Source organism: Sinohyriopsis cumingii, chromosome 7 (genome assembly GCF_028554795.1).
Source record: "Sinohyriopsis cumingii isolate HCF-2022 chromosome 7, ASM2855479v2, whole genome shotgun sequence".
In the NCBI taxonomy this organism is placed as follows: Eukaryota; Metazoa; Mollusca; class Bivalvia; order Unionida; family Unionidae; genus Sinohyriopsis; species Sinohyriopsis cumingii.
In genome coordinates this window covers 133,866,223-133,887,327 of record NC_142967.1, presented here as the reverse complement: position 1 = coordinate 133,887,327, position 21,105 = coordinate 133,866,223, and the positions used below count along the sequence as shown (strand labels likewise).

At 35.4% G+C, this 21,105-nt stretch overlaps 1 protein-coding gene across 2 annotated transcripts in view; it reads right to left on the bottom strand.

Annotated features, from left to right (window-relative positions):
• LOC149796165 (gelsolin-like protein 1) overlaps positions 1 to 17,863 on the bottom strand; it is a 68,275-nt gene extending 50,412 nt beyond the window's left edge. The window contains exons 1-3 of one of the 2 annotated variants that reach the window (XM_089966103.1): positions 17,749 to 17,863; positions 4,866 to 4,905; positions 1,057 to 1,137 (exon numbers count right to left, since the gene is read on the bottom strand). In XM_089966103.1, coding sequence (XP_089822229.1) covers positions 1,057 to 1,137; positions 4,866 to 4,872 — 88 coding nt within the window. In that variant the 5' untranslated portion in view covers positions 4,873 to 4,905; positions 17,749 to 17,863. Of the gene's footprint in view, positions 1 to 1,056; positions 1,138 to 4,865; positions 4,906 to 5,046; positions 5,176 to 17,748 lie in introns of those variants that run through there. The other variant, XM_089966104.1, reaches the window with a different exon arrangement.
• Positions 17,864 to 21,105: the final 3,242 nt, after the last annotated feature.

The following is a 21,105-nucleotide window of genomic DNA, read 5'->3' as shown; positions in this document are numbered from 1 at the left end:
ATTCAAATGGTTACCTTTTAAAGACGGAGTAAATTACAATGAATCTATCATCATATAAACGGTTCATAACAACCTGGCACCATATCTCCTGAATATTTTCACTCCAATCTCAGAAGTTCATATATGTAGTTGAATCATGTGATCTCCAACTAAAAGTCAAATAGTTATTTCAAGAAGACAGAAATGAAATGTTAATCTGAAATTTACATACAATGATGTTTAATATGGTATATCTTAATATTTAAAATTAATCTTGTACAACTCTGGCTGCTTTTAAACACAAATGTAAGACATTCTTTTTAGTCCAAAAAGAATGTATTTTTTAATTTAACCTGTTGTATTTTATTGCTTCCAGTCTGTCATAATACTTGTCTTATATAGTTCATGTATTTTATTGCTTCCAGTCTGTCATAAAACTTGTCTTATATAGTTCATGTATTTTATTGCTTCCAGTCTGTCATAATACTTGTCTTATATAGTTCATGTATTTTATTGCTTCCAGTCTGTCATAATACTTGTCTTATATAGTTCATGTATTTTATTGCTTCCAGTCTGTCATAATACTTGTCTTATATAGTTCATGTATTTTATTGCTTCCAGTCTGTCATAATACTTGTCTTATATAGTTCATGTATTGTATTGCTTCCAGTCTGTCATAATACTTGTCTTGTTCATGTATTTTACTGAACATAATGTTAATACTTTATATTTTAATACATCTTGGTCCTGAGTGCCAGGTGCATTCAGCCCAAAAGTTTGTCCAGAATAAATAAAATCTATTATTATTATCATTATTATTTACAACAGTGTTTTATTGTCGTTCATTGCATGTGCTATATGTAAAACTTACAAAAAATGTTGATACATACTAATAAAAGAAACAGGGCAATGAGATTAAAATTTCAATCAGGTAAATGTTGTATGGAATAATGACTGCCAAAAAGAATATACTAATCAGGACAACTTCTATTTCAAACATTTAGATACAAGAAGAAATCTGAAAGAAAAAAATATTTAAAATAGAAACCACTTTCTAAATTTAATACACCAACTTACTTTTTACTTGTCTCTCCAGGTCGGACCCAAAAAGGGCCATGTTGGTGTCCTTCCAATTGTATTTCTTGGCTTTTCTAAGTCCTAAGATGAGATTATATATATATATATATATATATATATATATATATATATATATATATATATATATATATATATATATATATATATATATATATACATGGATGGTTAAATTTGTTCGAGTGAGTCAGGATTAGCAAAATGAGTTCCAAATGTAAAATTAACACTAATTCGGACTTGAATTTTGTAATACGCTCTCGATCAATTATTATCATAAATGCGGTGGTTGATGTATGGCAGTCAGGTTACGTAGTAATCATTTCTACCAATTGCAACTTAATAGCATGCGAAATAAAAAAAATCAGCAGTAGAAATACATTTTATTCTCAAAACAGATGAATTAAGCCGAAATGGAATGTTCTGTTCATTGTTTGCGTTTATTTTTTTTAAATCACTATTGGTCATTCTTTAATTTACGGTCAAAACTAGTTCAAATTTACGGCAAAAATAAATGCATGAATAAATAAATAAATGCTTAAGCAGTAGTTTGTCAAGGTATAACAATTTGAGTTCCACCTGTAATCGATTGCAGATGGGAATTAAATTGAATATTCGCAGAAATTGGAATGATATATTCAGTGGCGTAGTGCTAAATCAAGAAGTGAGAGAACGCATTAAAGTGAGGAAACGCATGTTACTCAGACGCCGGGGGGGGGGGGGGGGGTCGAGCGCAAGAAAAGTAAAGGACCGCACCAAAAAAGTAAGGGAGCACTATTCCCACGGGTTCCCACAGCACTACACCCCTGGATATATGTTTGTTACAAAGCAAAATATTTAACAAACCAGTAATTATCAATATTTATAACTGTTGATATACGATTATCGTCGTAGAATATGGTACACGAAAGGGGTGATTACCGATATGCTACCGTTGTAACGATATCCAAGTATGCACTTACTGACTATCCTTTTGTTTCTAGCAACATTCTGAAATATGATTATAGCTTTTGCATACATGAACTTAACCCACTTTTTACAGCTGGTCACTCCTTAATTACTATTTTAAGTTTGTACTACAAAATTAAGCATATTGTACATGTTGACGATAAAACACTATCACAGAAACCGAGGGAGCAAGAAAGCAGAATGGCTGATTTTATTAAAAATATTGTTACCGGTAAACTGGAAGACTCAAGATGCACATAACAGTATAGAGTGCATATATTAGAGGGATATCAACAGCCTATGTTCACCAATCTCATCATTGTTTAATGACAAAGCGTCAGACTGTTTGGTAATAACCAATGGAAATGCAATTTGTAACAAAAGGCCAGCATAATGTATCACCATGCAGGATATATGCATAACAATAACCAATCACAAACAGATAGGACAAATCTATTCACCCTAATTTGAGTTTATACAGATCATGCCGTCCATTATAATCTTGGATGCCATTTAACTTTTGCATATAATGAGCACGTGCTTCATTTGGTAATATATTTACATATGATGCGAGTTCATCTCGTTCCGTTGCTGCCAAAGTGGCTCAGCACGCCCTTAATTGTGATGTCATACGGGGCTGCAACGGTAATATCATTGTTGTACCGATAATATCCATGGTCGCAACGCCAATATTATATTTTACCATTCCAATTGTAAAATAAATGTTACAACAAGAACTACAATTGCAACGGTAAAACATAAATTGTTTCAAGAACAAAAAATACCGTTACAACAATAAAACAAAATGTTGCAACAACCAATAATGTCATATAACCGGTATTTGAATGTCTTTGTAACGGTCGGTGAATATCATTACATCAGCTGCAACGATACCAGTGTTAAAAACCACGTTGGTAAATTTGATCGTTGCAGCAGCAAAAAAATGACATTTACACCCCCCAAAAATGTGGCGCTGCTACGATGTCAGGATACAGTTGCAACGGAAGCAATGGTTTTTACCGTTTGTGTACACAATGATCATGCGTAAATACTTGTCCTCGTACACCAGGATCATGCGTAAATACTTGTCCTAGCTCGTACCCCTAAACCAAACGAGATGAAATGCGTGTTTTCGCGATGAAAATCAAATTAAATAGAAATATTTGCTAAATTTTATTATAAAAAAAAATATTATTGAAAATAATTCAGTATAATAATACATATACATTAATACAGTTGTGATGCAAGAAAACAAAGATTCCTAACTTTGAAGTTTCACATATCTTTATTGCGTCAAAGAGATATATACGTATTTGACTATCAAACTACTCTCTCTCTCTCTCCCCGATAATTTGCTTTGAATTATGGTTTGCTAATGAAATTCCTATCTTATTGCCTTAATTAAAATGCCCAAGTCACGCAAAAAAAAACATTTAATCCTTCGCTGTTTGGCAACGCACTTTACTCCAACTGCATCGGCACTACATAACCTGCACGTGTGGATGTGTCGTAAAATAATTAAAGAAGCGACTCAGTACATATTATAGTTATCGCAAACCATTACACTGGACTCGACGCAATGAGCTGTCCTAAATAATCGACATACTCTTACTGTCCTCTGTCAAAAACTGGGGTGGTGAAGATTAAACAAATCTAGTATAATTCGCCCTTTACCACGTTTCTTTACCGCACATGCGTTTTTCTCATTGTCCATTTCTGTTGGTTTTGTGGGGTTACGGTAATGTTTCATCACATGATAGACTGTACATGGGAGCCTGTATATTTAGTGGAGGAAGAACCCCGGTTAGCGCTACCGACCCACTGGAAGCTACTGGGAAGCTTTCTGCACATACCCACACTGTTCCAGCTGAGACTCGAACCCACGCAGACAGAGGTGAGGTGTGAGTCATTTTGTAAAAGGCGAATGCATTAGACCTTTTGGCCTCCCGGGTTCTGTTGTCCATTTCGTGTTGTTTGTCTGAACTCATTAAACGGCACAGGCAGTTGGTTCATCAAATAGTAATCAACCTCTACAGGTATCAATTATTTATATCTTCTCATGTAGCGGAATTCTCTTCATTTCCATACCCTATGTATATTAGCACACACAAACAAATGTATAGGGTAGAAGAAAGAAAGAAGAAAAGAAAAGAAAAAAAAACTAGTGCTGTAAATTTGAGACTCGAGACTGTTCTGAAGTGTCGTCGTATCAGTATCAGCAAATGAGAGTTAGAGTCTGATGACCAACCAGAAGTGCTGTCGCACCCGAGCTTCGTATTGGACTGTTTATGGTCGTCCTTGTATAGGCAAATTGTCTTCTCTGATGCTCATTTTCAAGACCATTTTATGTAAGCATCTACTCTCTATAAATGATATTCTAAGTTGTACAAATCTTGACATACCTATTAAATGTAACACGTTTCAGAAAATAAAATACTCATTTTTATTTTATCAGCAAATTTAGTCATGTGTACCAAATTTTGCGCGCATAAAGGATGCAAACAGCTGTATTCTCAGTAACATTATTCCAAGGAGGCTAATATGCATTTTACGATCTACAACCATATTAAATAAATCTTATGTATATAATACCCTTGAAATGTTACCGTGACAACGGTCGCTAAATTAAAAGCATACTGAAGACAAAATTGATTTTTCATTTATTGTTTAAGATTTATGTGAATCATGTTTCGAACCCGTATGTGTTTTCAATCAGCGACGTTGATTTATTTTATTTACTAGTAAAGAGTAAAACTGTTTTCAACACTTTGTTAAAATAAATACACATGCGCAAAATAAAACGAGCAATTAAATGTAAAACAAATGCCAGAAGCTTTTATACATACCTGCCATGTTGTCTGCTTTCTGTGTTCGCTTTTACCTTGCCTGCAACAAAAAAATAGCCGTATATACAATTCAGTTTGAAGAAAAGAGAGTGAAATTTTAACTTGTCTGTAAATGGGATATTTGATTCATGCAGATCGAATCTAATCCAAGAGTCTTATCGTTCGAATTCCAGTTTCTTACAGCAATATTTAGCCTGTGAGCGATGCGCAGGGAAGTCTGTAAGGTAAGAAAGTACACAAGTAATATACCAGCTTCTTCAACGCCAGTCTGGTTTATTACTCATAAAGATTACTCAGCTGGATTGCGTCCAATATTTCTATTGGCGTATATGAAAAGCTAAACATTGGAGAAATGTAAACACAGATCTGCTGCCAGTCTATGTATCAGCAGATCGTTGTTCGCTCTCTTCGTTAAAAGCCAATAATCAGAGAGAGTTTGGATCCCATCCCAGCGTAATATCCAAGGACATGTCATGCACTTGGAAGGTAGGGTGAAACTGTACATGTATACAAATCGCTTTTCATTTTGTCCTGTTCGCAAACAATCTGCATGACATGCATAAAACTGACTATAGCAAAATGTGCCTCATTTTGATCAAAGCCGTTACTCTTCTGAAATTTTCAGCCATCGAACATCCCAGTGCCTAAAGCCCTTATAAAAAAGTAATGCAACAAGGAAATAAAGCAGGCTCATGCGGTCTTGATATAGTTCATCTGGTTTATGTTACTGCAATTGACTACCGGTATACAATTTTGGCATTCTTTTGTAGATTTATAAACAAGCAAAAGTAAGTACTCTGATAGGGAATCATTACATGTTATTCAGACAATCTGAATTATACTAAATTCAGTCAAGAACAGTGCCGATATACAATAATTATGTTTATTGATAAACTCATCCAAAGTCAACTAATTTATATACAGAATTGTTGATCCTTATAGGACCCAACCATGATTTTGCTAATATAAACATCATGTCCAAACATTTGTCAAAACCTGATCAAAAAGGTACCATATATATATATATATATATATATATATATATATATATATATATATATATATATATATATATATATATATATATATATAGTATAGCGACGAAATCAGCCTATCATACACCAGATCGTCCCATTTATATTCGATGACGATGCTCGTAATTCAACTCATTCAAGATCAACATGATCTAGGCATACATACTAGATTTTTAAAAAAATGCAAACTTCGGCCCTGATAGCCATACCAAGATCCACTAATCAGAACTAAGGTCAAGATGGACATAACAAGATTCATTATTCAGAACAGAGACATTGATAGCCATAACAAGAATATTTAATCAGAAATAAGGTCTTGATAGCCATAACAAGAATATTTAATCAGAAATAAGGTCTTGATAGCCATAACAAGAATATTTAATCAGAAATAAGGTCTTGATAGCCATAACAAGAATATGTAAACGAAAATAAGGCCTTGATAGCAATATAAAGATCAAATAACCAGAAATAAGGCCTTGATAGCCATAACAAGAATATTTAATCAGAAATAAGGCCTTGATAGCCATAACAAGAATATTTAATCAGAAATAAGGCCTTGATATCCATAACAAGACTATTTAATCAGAAATAAGGCATTGATAGCCATAACAAGAATATGTAATCAGAAATAAGGCCTTGATATCCATAAAAAGAATATTTAATCAGAAATAAGGCATTGATAGCCATAACAAGATCCATTAACCAGAACAGAGGCCTTGATAGCCATAACAAGAATATTTAATCAGAAATAAGGCCTTGCTATCCATAACAAGACTATTTAATCAGAAATAAGGCCTTGATAGCCATAACAAGAACCATTAACCAGAACAGAGGCCTTGATAGCCATAACAAGAATATTTAATCAGAAATAAGGCCTTGATATCCATAACAAGACTATTTAGTCAGAAATAAGGCCTTGATAGCCATAACAAGAATATTTAATCAGAAATAACGCCTTGATATCCATAACAAGACTATTTAATCAGAAATAAGGCCTTGATAGCCATAACAAGAATATGTAATCAGAAATAAGGCCGTGATAGCCATAAAAAGATCCAATAACTAGAACTAAGGCACTGATAACCATAACAAGATCCAATAATCAGAAAAAGGCCTTGATAGCCACACAAAAAATCCAATAAACAGAACTAAGGCGTTGATAGCCATAACAAAATCCATGAATCAGATAGTAGAACACATCATTAATATGGGAAAATGTCGCTAAAACTCGAAGTACACTGAGTGATTAAAATGCATGTTTACGTACCAAGCGTAATAAACTTCTGTTTGTGAATATGGCTCCTAAAGTGGTGACATGTTTAACGACCAGATGCCAGATCATCTCTCTAATACATGCTGATGCTGTTAACAATAATCCCGAAAATGGCAACAAAAGCTTGACGATCAGATGACGGGTCATTTCTTTAATATACGCTGATGTTGCTTACCATTCGGCTGATGCAAGAATCTTATCATATATACCCAATTTGATTTACAAGAAATTTAAAAAATGGTCATTATGGTGGTAGCATGCCCAACCAATCCACACACCATATCCCCTCATTAATATCTAAGATGCCACTGAGAATCATTGTTTTTAGATTTTGATAGTATTTACTTACGTACCAATCGTCATAAAAATGTTTCTCTAAAGAAAATCTTCTAAAATAATAACACATTTAACCAATAAAATGTCATTAATATGCGCAGATGTTAAGAATCGAATTCATGCATAATTTTAACGATTATTTTCTCTTTACTAAGGTTCTGATCAAATTGTGTTAAGACATGCTAGTACAAGCTTGCTGTATGAGTTAGGGCATTGGAGAGAAGAAGCAGGATCACCCCATGAATATGCGTAGCCTATGAATCATCAATAAGCACAGGTCACTAGAAACAATATTACCTCAGTAATATGTGTCATGTAGCTTGTAGATGATGAGCAAACTCTTACGTGATCTGGATAATAGTATATATGTCCCAATGTACGAAGTTTGGTCAAAATCTGTTTAAAACAAATACATACTGCTACAGTAACCATTTCAACAAATCAGACGCCATATTACCTTATTATATGCTCAAACCAATACCCCTTGAAAATTTTGATGATTTTAGACTATATAACAAAAACAAAATTATCAGATTATTCGTGCTTGCTTCCTTGTTTAAGTTACTTTTGGTCTCAGTAGAGCATGGTAACAAGCAATTACTCATAGAAACACGTCCGACCAAGAACAATAGTATAGGTTCATTTGGACATACACGGGTTTAATTCAAAGAGAAAGCAAGACGAAACATGCTAGATAAACATTTGTGTTCCTTTTATTACCAATTAGTAAATGAAATGGGGGAAGAAAAATGCCATGTAATGCCATTGTAACAGGTAAAGTCCATTATGAAACTAGTGCCAGTGTCCTTAAATCGTAAATAATAATAATAATAATAATAATAATAATAATAATAACCTTTTGGCACCCAAAGACACTAAGAATAGCAAACCAGATTACCAACATTTACACAAGAATAAAAGGTGAAATTTATGCATTGATGTAAAAACCATTCACTTCACACGAGAGCATGGCAACATAAGCTGCTGTCAATAATCTTACTTGTATCCAAGAAACAGCCTGATATCAGTGTATGTGAACCAAAACTTTGAATACTAATTCTGGGAACCCAATTACCAATCATCAATAGTGCGGTACGGAAAGGCTCTAACCATTTCATTTTTTGAACGAGTGTGCTGTTCTTACAAGTCGGAATGTATTGCTCGTGCAATATTTGTGATTGGGATTTTAAAATAATTATTTTGTAAAAGGAAGTCGCACCTAATAAAAAGAAATGGTCAGGCCCACGTTTTTCATAGAATACAGATAAACAAAAAGTCGTTCGTTCAAATTCTGACTTATATCGGTCCAAGTTCTACAGTGGAACTTGAAACTCTATTTCCTTATAATTTGCCTTCCTCGCATTATTTTGTGTCTAAAAATCCCAACAAAAAACTATGCCTACAAGCGTAGACGTAGCTGAGCCTTTCATAAAATGGCCAGCATTAAGAAAAGCTTGTAATATAAACTTATATGATAGTTGGAAACGAGTTCAACACGATTGTATATGTGCCTCGATTCAGACATTTTAAAACTTTCATCAGAATTGTTGCATTTACTTGCAATCAAAAGAGTTTTTTAAAAATCTTCTCAGAGCCTTTTTGAAGTTGAAAACAAGGAGATAGTGTATCTTCAACATCTCTTTTTGAAAAACATGTCAAACATTTCATACAAATTTCCCGAACTCACTCATAGCTCCTGTCTTGTATTCGTCCTCAACTCTCGCTGTAACTTTGTCACAAAAGACAGTTCCTACTTTCCTTAAGTGCCAGAGTTCAAATAATGTTTGTTGTATACCTTATGAAACTGGCGCATTTATCGACATTGGCAGAACTAATATATATATCGTGAATGTGACCATATCTAATCATTAGAAACATGTTGCAATATGCTAACAAACCTCAGCCTACAATGTATTTTCTTTTCTTCTTTCTTTTTATCTCTTTTGTTCCAGGATGTTTTCATAAATCTGCAGTCTTCGTTATAATGTAGCTAAGAACATTATCATTTTAGTACAACATCTCATACACTTTCCTTATGTCATAAAATTATTTATGTATTTCTTTCAGTGGTTAGAGCGTCCGCTTCGGATGCGGTAGGTCACGGGTTCGAACCCCAACCAAGTCATACAAAAAGATTTTTAATAAATGGTAATAACAGCTACATCGCTTGGCGCTCACCATTAAGAAGTTGGTGTTAGGACTGGTCGGCCTGGTATCAGGATAATGTGACTTAGTGGGACATAATGCTACATGTCTGCATCACGATGTTTCAGTGCTAGCCATCACTATGAACTGTCACACTGCAGACATCGTAGCGACATGTCCTTTCGTCTCGTCTGTCAGCGGAGTAAAGACCTAACGAATGCTATGATCGCAATTTCTGAGAAAACAAATCATATTCCTATCGATTTCATGCAGGTATATTTTATGAAAGGTCGTTAAAGTTTGCTGGGCCAGCTAGTAATCGGCTACCCCATGCCGACACCAAATGGTGTCGGCGACTTCCAACTTTTCGATAGGGAATGGACTCTGACCCTACACCCCAACATAAATGTTCAAATATAAAAAATGGGGTGGCAAGAGTCAGAGGAAACTCGGACTATACCGATCTCTAGTCAAGATCATAAGTCATTTTGCAGAACACGTTCATCTGGTCCTAACGGCACGAAAAAGTGCTTAGGCATGTTCAATGAAGCTGTTAAGTTGTTGGATCCTTATTTTCGACCCAGGAACGATTACGAGCTCTAATAATCAAAGCTGAAGATTTTCCTGAAATCGGATTCAAGGGAACCGTATCTCAATGCTGCTGTTCATACCAGTGGTATGCGATAAAGAAAACTCCTAACTGTACTTCAGCTACAAAGTTAGCCTTGAAGCTAATGATTAGAATGCCAGCTCCTACACCAAATAGCATGCACGTGTTTAAAGTACAGTTCATTCACCATATTATAAGCTCTTATTTAGAAGTCTGAAACGTCACATTAACTCGAAAGTATGTACAGCATAATCAAGTCTAACTCGAAAGTATGTACAGCATAATCAAGTCTAACTCGAAAGTATGTACAGCATAATCAAGTCTAACTCGAAAGTATGTACAGCATAATCAAGTCTAACTCGAAAGTATGTACAACATAATCAAGTCTAGAGTATCCGAGTAAGTGTTTTAATTAAACACGTTAGATCAACTCTGTAATCGGTTTAAAGCAAGCTTCATCTTGTTTAAGTATCGTCAAATGAATTACACTATACCAGTTGAATAAAGAGAGTTAGGAAGAGAAAACATTATTTAACTGGGCTTACTAAATGATTAAATTCGTCATAACGGAGATCTTACATACACCAATAAAATTCATGTTCCGCTGACCTTTGAAATTCTTTGTCCAATTTTTTAAACAGCCTATCATGAGAGAGAGAAAGAGAGAGAGAGAGAGAGAGGGAGAGAGAGAGTAGCAAACATATTTACATATTTCCCAAACGACTTTGTTTTCGCTTCAGAGATCTACTAGTAGAGATTAATTCGAATCAGACTGACGAAAGAAGTAAAAGATACAATTATGCAAGGCCGTAACATACTATCATTGAACAATAATATGACTAGATACCCAGCAGAAATATTTTATTCAAGTAAATGTAATAAATGACTCATCCGTTAGATATAATAACAATATATATGTATCAATTTTCCAATTGAGGCGTGTCAAGGAAAATGACTTTTTAATAATACAAATTTCTTGATGACAAACATCAGCACATTATACAAATGTATTTCTCATTTGGGTGAAATTATGGGATTCCTTCTAACAATAAATGCGGATTCAATGTGTACGTCGTTGCATTGGATTCGGTCAAATTATGTGATTCTTAATTAACAACAAATGCGGATTCAATATGTACGCTGTTGCATTGGATTCGGTGAAATTATGGGATTCTTTTTGTGAATAAATACGGATTCAATGCGTACGTCGTTGCAATGGATTCGGTGAAATTATGGGATTCTTTTTAACAATAAACGCGGATTCCATGTATACGTCATTGCATTGGATTCGGTGAAATTATGGGATTCTTTCTAACAATAAATGCGAATCAATGTATACGTCGTTGTATTGGATTCGGTGAAATTATGGGATTCTTTTTGTCAATAAATACGGGTTCAATGCGTACGTCGTTGCAATAGATTCGGTGAAATTATATGATTCTTTTTAACAACAAATGCGGATTCAATGCGTACGTCGTTGCATTGGATTCCGTGAAAATATGGGATTCTTTATTACAATAAACGCGGATTCAGTGTGTACGTCGTTACATTGGATTCGGTGAAATTATGCGATTCTTTTTGACAATAAATGCGGATTCAATGTGTACGTCGTTGCATTTGATTCGATGAAATTATGGGATTCTATTGACAACAAAAGCGGATTCAATGTGTACGTCGTTGCATTGGATTCGGTGCAATTATGGGAATCTTTTTGACAATAAATGCGTATTCAATGTGTACGTCGTTGCGTTGGATTCGGTGAAAGTATGTCTATTTAAAACCGGACTGACGCTCTTCTGGCTGAAAAGAATTTCCATACATTCAAGACAAGACCCGTTATTCCTTTTAACTGCGGAAAATTTAAACCATCTTTGATATTCTTCTGCGATAGCAATATATACAAATTAGCTGCTGTGCTTTTTTGTCTTTTTTATGGGTTCTAACGACACTTTTAACATTATCTATTTACTGGCTGATTCCGAGGAAATTTGAGCTAAGTACCTTTCCTAAAGATACAGAGGTATCCGCCCTGGCTGATGTGGTGGATGTGGATGTCTGCTTGACACCATCTTCATTTAGGACCATGGAGGGGACTATAAGCAGTCTTCTTGTGGAACACCATGTTGATATGACTTTCTGTTTTGGAGTTGCAACGATAAGATAATGTTCAAGATGGATGCCAAAGTGGCCATATTCGATATCAGATTGGCACCATTTCTATTTAGTACCAACTAGACACCATAAAAAGTACTTTGGAAATGCGCATTGTCCGTATGAGCAGCCATCTAGGAGAAGTAGTGATAATAAAATTATCAAGATGGCCATTTAGGCAGTCAAGTTAGAATCGGATCTGCACCATCTTCATTTACGAGCAATTACTATACATGAAATGAAGTCTTTTAACGAAAACCACATGTTGATATAACTATTCATCCAGAGGAAATAGTGATAACAAGTGACCACAATGGCACACATTTTTTAATGCCTGCATGGCACCATTAGGATCGACTAGAAAACAAAAAAAGTTATTTGGTAAAAAGCCCATGTTGATACGAAAATCCATTCTAGAGGAGTAGTGATAATATTTTCAAGATGGCTGCTGTTGCGGCCATCAGATCGAAACCAATTTCATATTTGACCAATATATATATATATATATATATATATATATATATATATATATATATATATATATATATATATATATATATATATCACGAAATGTTTTCTTCTGAAAGCCCCATGACAATCTTACAATTCGTTTAGAAAAAGCGGCCAAAAATTGATCTTGAAGACGTTCACCGTTGTGTCCATGTTAGTCCCAAATTGGCACCATTTTCATCTATGACTATCTAGATATGATAAGTAGCCATTCAGTGAAAACCCAATATTGGTATGACCATTCATTCAGAAGGATTAACAATAATAAGATTTTCAAGATGGACACTCTCGCAGCTATATTCACCATCAAAGCGGCATCAAGTAGACATCATAATAAATCTTCTGGTGAGAATCCAATGTCAATATTACCTTCCATTCTGGAGGAGTAACTATGATCGGCCTCAATTTGGTTTACGACCAACTAAACATCACACAAAATCTTTAAGTGAAACCGCCATGTTGATATCATAATAGATTCAGGTGGAGAAGCGATTATAAGATTTTCAAGATGGCAACTGTGGTGGCCATATTTGATGTCCGGGCGGCATCATTTTCATTTAGGACCAAATAGACATTGAAATCTACGTGTGTGTGTGTGTGTGTGTGTGTGTGTGTGTGTGTGTGTGTGTGTAAAGTTTCATTGCAATCCTTCCAGGGAAATGAATTGTTACATTGTTCAAAGCTTGTTGTTTTCACTCTTTCTTGTGTTACTGTTTATTGGAGCCTAACCACGTAACGTAAGAATACGTAGCAACATCCTCGTTTTTATATTCCATTTCTCTCATTTCTTCTTCACTTTTGTTCACCTCTGATTACTTACATTGAGTGACTCAGTATGCAAAGTAGGTTCTTTTTAAATGTTGAATTCGTTTGAAAGAAAAGTGTACGCTTCCTCAGTTTCAATTTTCTATTTGTTTAAGCTAAACCTTCATCAACAACATTTTTGACTCCAGCTGTTGTATTTTATCATGCGGTTTGTTTTCGGTTTCTATAACTATATTCAAACATTTAGTCAATCGTAATGAAATTAAACCATCAAGTTTATTAGGGTATTCATTTTTGCCGTGTTTCGTTAAGTGTGAAGGTAATATGCACGTTGTTCGGTCGTTTATCACAGTATCTACTTAAGAATGAAAAAGCATGTGCTACATCTCACAATAGACAATAAAAAATTCACTAAATGATACTTTTGGACACTAAATGTACCAAAGTACACCGAATTGTCTTTCTCGAACAACAAGCATATACTAAGCTAAATACCAATTTGAGACAGAAGGCCTGAAAATAGTTTTTTCTTCACACTGATGAATAAAGCAGTGTTTGGTAAGCAGACGAGAAAAACACATCTGTAAAATATATGTATGAATGAAAACTAAATGAAAAATTGCAAAAAAAACTTTCATTCGCCAAAATAACGATAATTATCGTAATTTAGTATGTGTGGGCATCCAACGAAAAAAATAAATAAATTAACCAAACCCATTTACGGTGAACTCACAGTATTAGAATTTATCAAGTGGTTGATGTACGGAAATAAATACGACTAAAAATATAAACATTAGATGTCTGGCACTGATTTGCAATGTGTGCCTAAACAAATAGTTTTATGACATGCAAGAGAACATTAATGACCTCGCCAAAAACAACATTTATGATATTTAACAAACAAACACAAAAATCCAGGTCTTTTCAATGATGAATTAAATGTTATATATAGAAGAGAGATCGCAAACTTTAGATTGAATTTCTAGTTATTCAAGACCGATACCGATGACAAAAAGTCGGCAAAGGAATATAGAATTGGTTGATTTCAGGTGAAAAAATGATGTCAGAGCTATTGATTCATTATATGGACAACTACCAAGAGATGTGGTAAACTGAGATCCCTCGATCACGACATGTACAAAATAAAATTAAAGACATTTATTCATGTCTTGGTTTTAAATGAATTCAATCTTTTAAATTAAATAAGTACAAAATGTCGCACATACTAAAGTATATTTTGAGAAGGATATGTTTTGGACTGGTATCTGGCAGATAAGACATGCAAACGACATCATAAATGTTTTTTAATTATCACTGTCGTTAAAGTATTTTTTCTTGACCTTGAGACAGACAGAAGCATACGTCGAACTTGAGACAGGATCATACGTCGAGCTCAAGACGGACAGAAGCATAGGTTGAGCTTGCAAGAGTGTTGGGGTACCTATAAACACTAACATTATGATCATGTGGGAATTTTTAACTTACTTAGTCCCTTCGAATATGAATAAGTTAGGTATTCTAACAACAAAGATCGCACTTGCTGTATCATATGAAGCAACGCCTACAGTTATGAACGAATCTACTATAGAAAAGAAAACGTCAAGAACCGAAGAAGATACACTAATGAATAAATTATAATTGAATATCCAATTTGACATACAGGGGAGGTTTGTTTACTTTCTTCATTTAAGTCACCGATCCAGAAAATGCAAATATAAAACTCGATGAACTGAATGCAAAATAAATTTCCCCAATAAATGTATGAGTTTGTTAAGTTCGTGAGTCATAACAACGTTTTGCATATCCTTACGAAGAAAAAGCAAGGGAAGAATCTAGAGATTCATTATATCTAAGCCTCTTACTCAGATAAAAACGCACCCGGCGTTTGAAGCATATTTCTACAAACACAGATGTGAAAGCCTGGGCGATGACTTTAGTATTCGCTTGATGTGATCGACAAACTTGAGCATTAGTTAGATCCAAAGAATGCAGCGCCTCGAGCATATCTTATTTCTTGACCCAACGAAAAAAAAACTGCCGAAAGATTTAAGACACGAACCCCCACATCCTCCATTCACCGCCCGAACACCTAACAAATAAGAGACATAGAAGACGGTTCTTAAGATGCATGCAACATGAAATCAAACAAAGCACTGTTACAGAAGTAAAATGTCGGTATTTGAAACTAAGTATATCTTTTGCAAAACAACTCAACAACAAAGGGTGAAGAGTTTCGTAGTGTTCGATAATTGAACCCGATCTATCTTTCGTTACAACACTTGCTGGACAGTGACAACAAGTTAAGTATCGTCTGTTCAGTTTCACACTACAATATATATATATATATATATATATATATATATATATATATATATATATATATATATATATATATATATATATATATATATATATATATATATAGACACACACACACACACACTTTAAATTAGTTAAGATAAAGGCTATCTGTAAAACATTTTTGATGAGTTGTTGTAGCTGAGATACATGTAGGTTTCTCCGAGCTGAGAAAGGACTAATGAACATGGTTGTTGCCTAATAAGACTGTACATTAATAAGTTCCATAGAGCGGTAAGAAATGGCTTTGCCTACCGTAGCAACAAAACAAAATGGGGGTACTGGTGATAACAAGATTGGTTGATATTTCACATATTAGTTTCTTATGAATTTGTGATCATCCAACGAAAAAGACGTTTAGTTTTACAGCAGTTGCATACGATAACATTTTTCCCTTTGTAATCTCCCTTCTCAAGAGAAAATTGTTTGAGCCAAGACATTCGTCACACACACACACACACACATGCTGATACAGTCAACTCAAGAAATTTCTCCTTATGATCTAAGATATTGATTCCACTTCAAAACAGAGATTACAAATTGTTTTATCATTTTTACGCTTAAGTTTTATTGTTTTTGTACGTTTTTATTAAAATAAAAAATTGTAGATCAGTTGTTTGTCATCCAAATGCATGTAACACAGAAGTCAAGAGTTCTAGGTAAGCAGTTGATTTTGATTAATATTTCGTTTCATGTTTGGTAGTAATGACTTAAAGCTCGTGTTTTGTCTGTTTCTCGGGGTGACTTTAACTTTGAAAAATCAGTCAAAAATGCTCGTCCGCGTCGCCTAGAACTCTCCACTTGTACACTACTGATGAGGCATCAGAAACATCAGGCGCAGTCTCTTACTACTTTTCAGTTCATGAGTTTAATAGTGGCTCCTGGTAAATCGACCCTAAATCGTGACATTAAACCTCGTGGCGCCGTCGTACAGCTCCTCCGTCAATTCAAAAGAGTCAGTGAGAAACCGACAGCTATCTAACGGTCAGCTCACGCCCAATGTTACGTGCATGAAGTATAGAACGAGAAAATTCGAAGTGTGTGGGTGTGAGTATGTATATATATATATATATATATATATATATATATATATATATATATATATATATATATATATATATAGCTCCACTGCTTTTATTTTTTTTTCTCTTCTAAATCACAGGAGCTCGTATCGTGCTTACTAAAGTAGTATTTCACACTATACGTATTACTGAGAGTTACATTTTAAGCAACGATACGTGCTCTTGTGTTGTAAATCAATGCCTTCAGTTGCAAGAAGTTATTCATAAAATATTAATTTGAACTCGTTTGATAAGCAGTAACTTAAACGTGACAATAACATTTTCATATAATCAATTATTTTAACATGCGATGGAACATAAGATATTATGAATACCCCAAAACAAAAGAGGAAATGGACTGACATAAGAAAGCTGATACTGGTTGTTGATGAACTAGACAATTTCAGGCAGCCCATAAGGGAGCGGTTAACATAAAAGCAAACCTGGATGCTGCAGTCTGTCTGCTGGATGATGGGAGTAAAGGCGTGGTATATAGTGCACAGTACAAACCGCTTGATCAATTGAATAAAATACATACAAGTTATGATAAAATGAGACCTAACAAACAGTTACTTCTTGTGAACAGTGCAATAATGCAAGATTTTTAAAAAAATTCGGAATCGATAACAACAAAACGTACCTGCCAAACTTCGTCTTCTTGGAGATGTTGCTGAGGCTGAAAGATGCTGGTGGGAGAAGAACGTAACTTCCGCTAAGTCTACATATGGAAGGAGGTGACTCAGGGTTGTGTGAAATTTCTTTAACAGATTCTATAAATAACTAAATGGGTTCGCAATAATCAAACTCCAGGCAGTATGGTAATTTTTCTGTACCGTACTGTACTGTAAGGGAACGACCATTTAATTATCAGGAGTTGGTGTGATGAGAGTGTTGGACAGGGCTGGAATTTTCTTTCCGACGAGGATGTTTTTCTCGCACTTTTAAAAAATAAATTTCAACTAAAATGATGGATAGAATACGCCCCCCCCCCCCCCGCAGATCAGAGCAGAAATTTTTTCTTTTGTTCAAGCTTTTTGGGGGCCTGACTTCATGTTACAGTATAATATATTAGAAATAAATCGTCGTTCTTTGTTTTCCAAGAGTATTTAACAAGTATTGAAAGACAAAAGAAGTTTCAAGTTAGAAATTGGTTAAAAATATTTCCCTCGAACAAAAAGTTATATCTGAGCTAATGCAGAAATCTGTTGAAAAACTTTCAAATCTTATATTGGTTGTCACTGTGCAAATTGAAAATAGTTTACTTTTGTATGCTCATTTATTTAATGGGATACAAAAGCAAAAGAATATAGCTATCCAAGCCTGATTAATAGAGAGGTGGATAAATGTGGGATTTGAACCACATGTCATTCTTCCACTAGGATTAATATTAGTCGCAGAAAGCCTTTTCTGGCTAGAATAAAAATGTTATGCTACTGTTAAATGATGTCAGCAATTTTCGGAGATAAGTTTTAATAGTTTTCGGTGTAGGCAGGTTGAGTCACAAAACGTTAAAAAGAAGGATTTACATAGTCTGTTACGATGAATATTAATAACAGTTGCAGCAGCGTTATGAGCTGGTTTCGCACACCGTTAGAAGGTGTCAGTGCTCGCCGAAAAAAAAAAAAAACATTCTGGGCGTTGCAGGCAGAATTTGCGGCTCGGATTGAATCTAAGTCATAGAAGGAATCGCTCGACTAGCCCCGCAGCGACCACTAGCCCCAGGGCCAAAAGTATGGAGGGAGATTACCGCCATAATTCTAATCTGAGCAGTGACATTGAATAGAACAACACAAGCCCATTCTATATAATGCAACAATTTAATCAATTAGATAAGACAAAATAAAATTGTTTATAACCAACTGCAGAATGTACCTCTACCATAAACGAAAAGAAATCAAATAACTCAAAGTTCTTTAATGCACTTAGCAGGTCCGTTTATATTGATACAAGACAATTCATCTGGAAATCGAGCCATTATTTCGAATTTTAATTGTCCGGCATGTTTTTCATAACCAAATCACTGGCTGCTGTTCACTCTCTGGAATCATCATAGCTTGTCGGTTGGGGTCAACTTGCACAAGAACACTCTTGGGTTCCGTCTTGCCTAAAAATGCGTCCCACCACCTTTAGTGGCCTCTTTTGGATGTTCAGTCTCTTCTAATGGTCATTCCATCTCTTATTTTTAGGCGTGGAAGCTATTTCCTTACAAAAGAAAACAAAAGCGGACTAATTCTTTGTTCATTCCTTATTTTCTAAACAGAACATGCAGTCTACTCTCCGGTACACTCAGAACAGCATGTATCACGTTTCACAACAGGCATTCCATACAAACAATGCCGTATTTGTCCACATATACTCGAGCTTCTCTCTTCCTATGACAATTCACAAAGTCAGGGATAATTAATATATTTCTCCAACAGAACTAGTTATTATTACTAATTGATCGATACCATATTCTACTCTCGCTTAATGACAATTAAGCCCCCGCAGTGTGAACTTTTAAGCACTATTTCGAACTTAATGTCAGACGCATGCACACATACGGCTGATCGGCAAACTAAAATTCCTCTGCAGAAAAACATCCCACAAACCTAATAATGATCAATTCTTATCATATATGATTCATATATCATATAAGACAATCAACTCAAACTCTTATCGTTAGACACATGTGAAAGAAACATTTTCATATGAAAGAAACATTTTGTATGAATTTAGGACAGAGTACCTTCCAGCGTTCAGGTCAACCTCCGAGAGGGCAATTGAGACCAGGTCTGAGATGCAGCTGAGCTTACTCTCAGCGATGATCCGAACCTTATGCTTTTGGGCTTTCATGCGTAGACGAGGGATCGCATATTAGCACAACGCCAGCATATATGGCCACGGTGCTGGACACCTCTGCTACTTTGTCTATAACGTAGGTGCCCCTTCATATCGTCGAACTCTTTCTTTTTGTAGTGTAGGGTCGTCTTCGATCGGCAGGGTTGGGAGCTGCGAAAAAAGTACGAGCTGAGGTCAGGTGGACGTGCTTATATCACCTCAGTGAGTAACTAAAACCTAACTAGTTGCATTTGATTTCCGCGGTTTGTCTGGCATCGATACAAAAGTAATTGTCGAGATATAAAAGTAGCCTTGTGTGCCTACATAAAACAAATGGTTAACCCGTATCAAGCCGCTATGCCGTTCATCCTCGTTTTTGGCAACAAGGACCACGAGGATCACTCAAATTCATGACTAACCAAAGCGGAACAAATAGACGGACAGAAACACAGTAGGTGAAGGTCGGCGAGGTATTCATCGACGTTACTAGAGGTGGCTTCGTTTCTATAGTGGCCGTAGGCGCCCTACATGACACCGTCAGGCGCGATCCTTCCCTTTATGTCTAGATGATGAGAGACTCATATTGGTGAGGTGGTAAATCCCAATCTTGTGTTAGTCACTGTGTATGGCTGACATGGCGTGATGAAACTACTTCTTGACAAAAAGGCTCTCAAGGTAAAGGATGTAGCAGATCTCATATCTAATCATGGTTACGCCCTTTGCCTATCTTTATCACGTGGTTGTTGATAAATAGCGTGGAGTACTTCTTGAGGCGCAGACCCGCGAACTCGGCATTGACTCTTTTGCAACGTTGTGGAGATGGTGGGCCTTGGTTGGTAGTCGATCGTGTCATAAAGGGATGCATCCTCTGACATGTCCCGGGATAGGTCCTCCATTTTACATCGACTGAAGCAGGCCGTCGGTCAGTGTACAGCAGGGACCCCATCTTCCATTATTGCATTTACCAAGCTGTAGAAAACGTCGTGCATCAAATGTTTGGAAAGGTCAAGAATTGTCTTGTTCTTGTAGACCAGGTGGTTACACTTCAGGGGATTTTGTGAAGTGGACCCACATCATGTTCTCTTCAAAGATCTTTCTCGACTTGAATGAGGAATGAACCTGTTCTATTCGCCCTCGGGTCGCTTCTAGAACTTCTCAATTATTGCCAAGGTCAGAC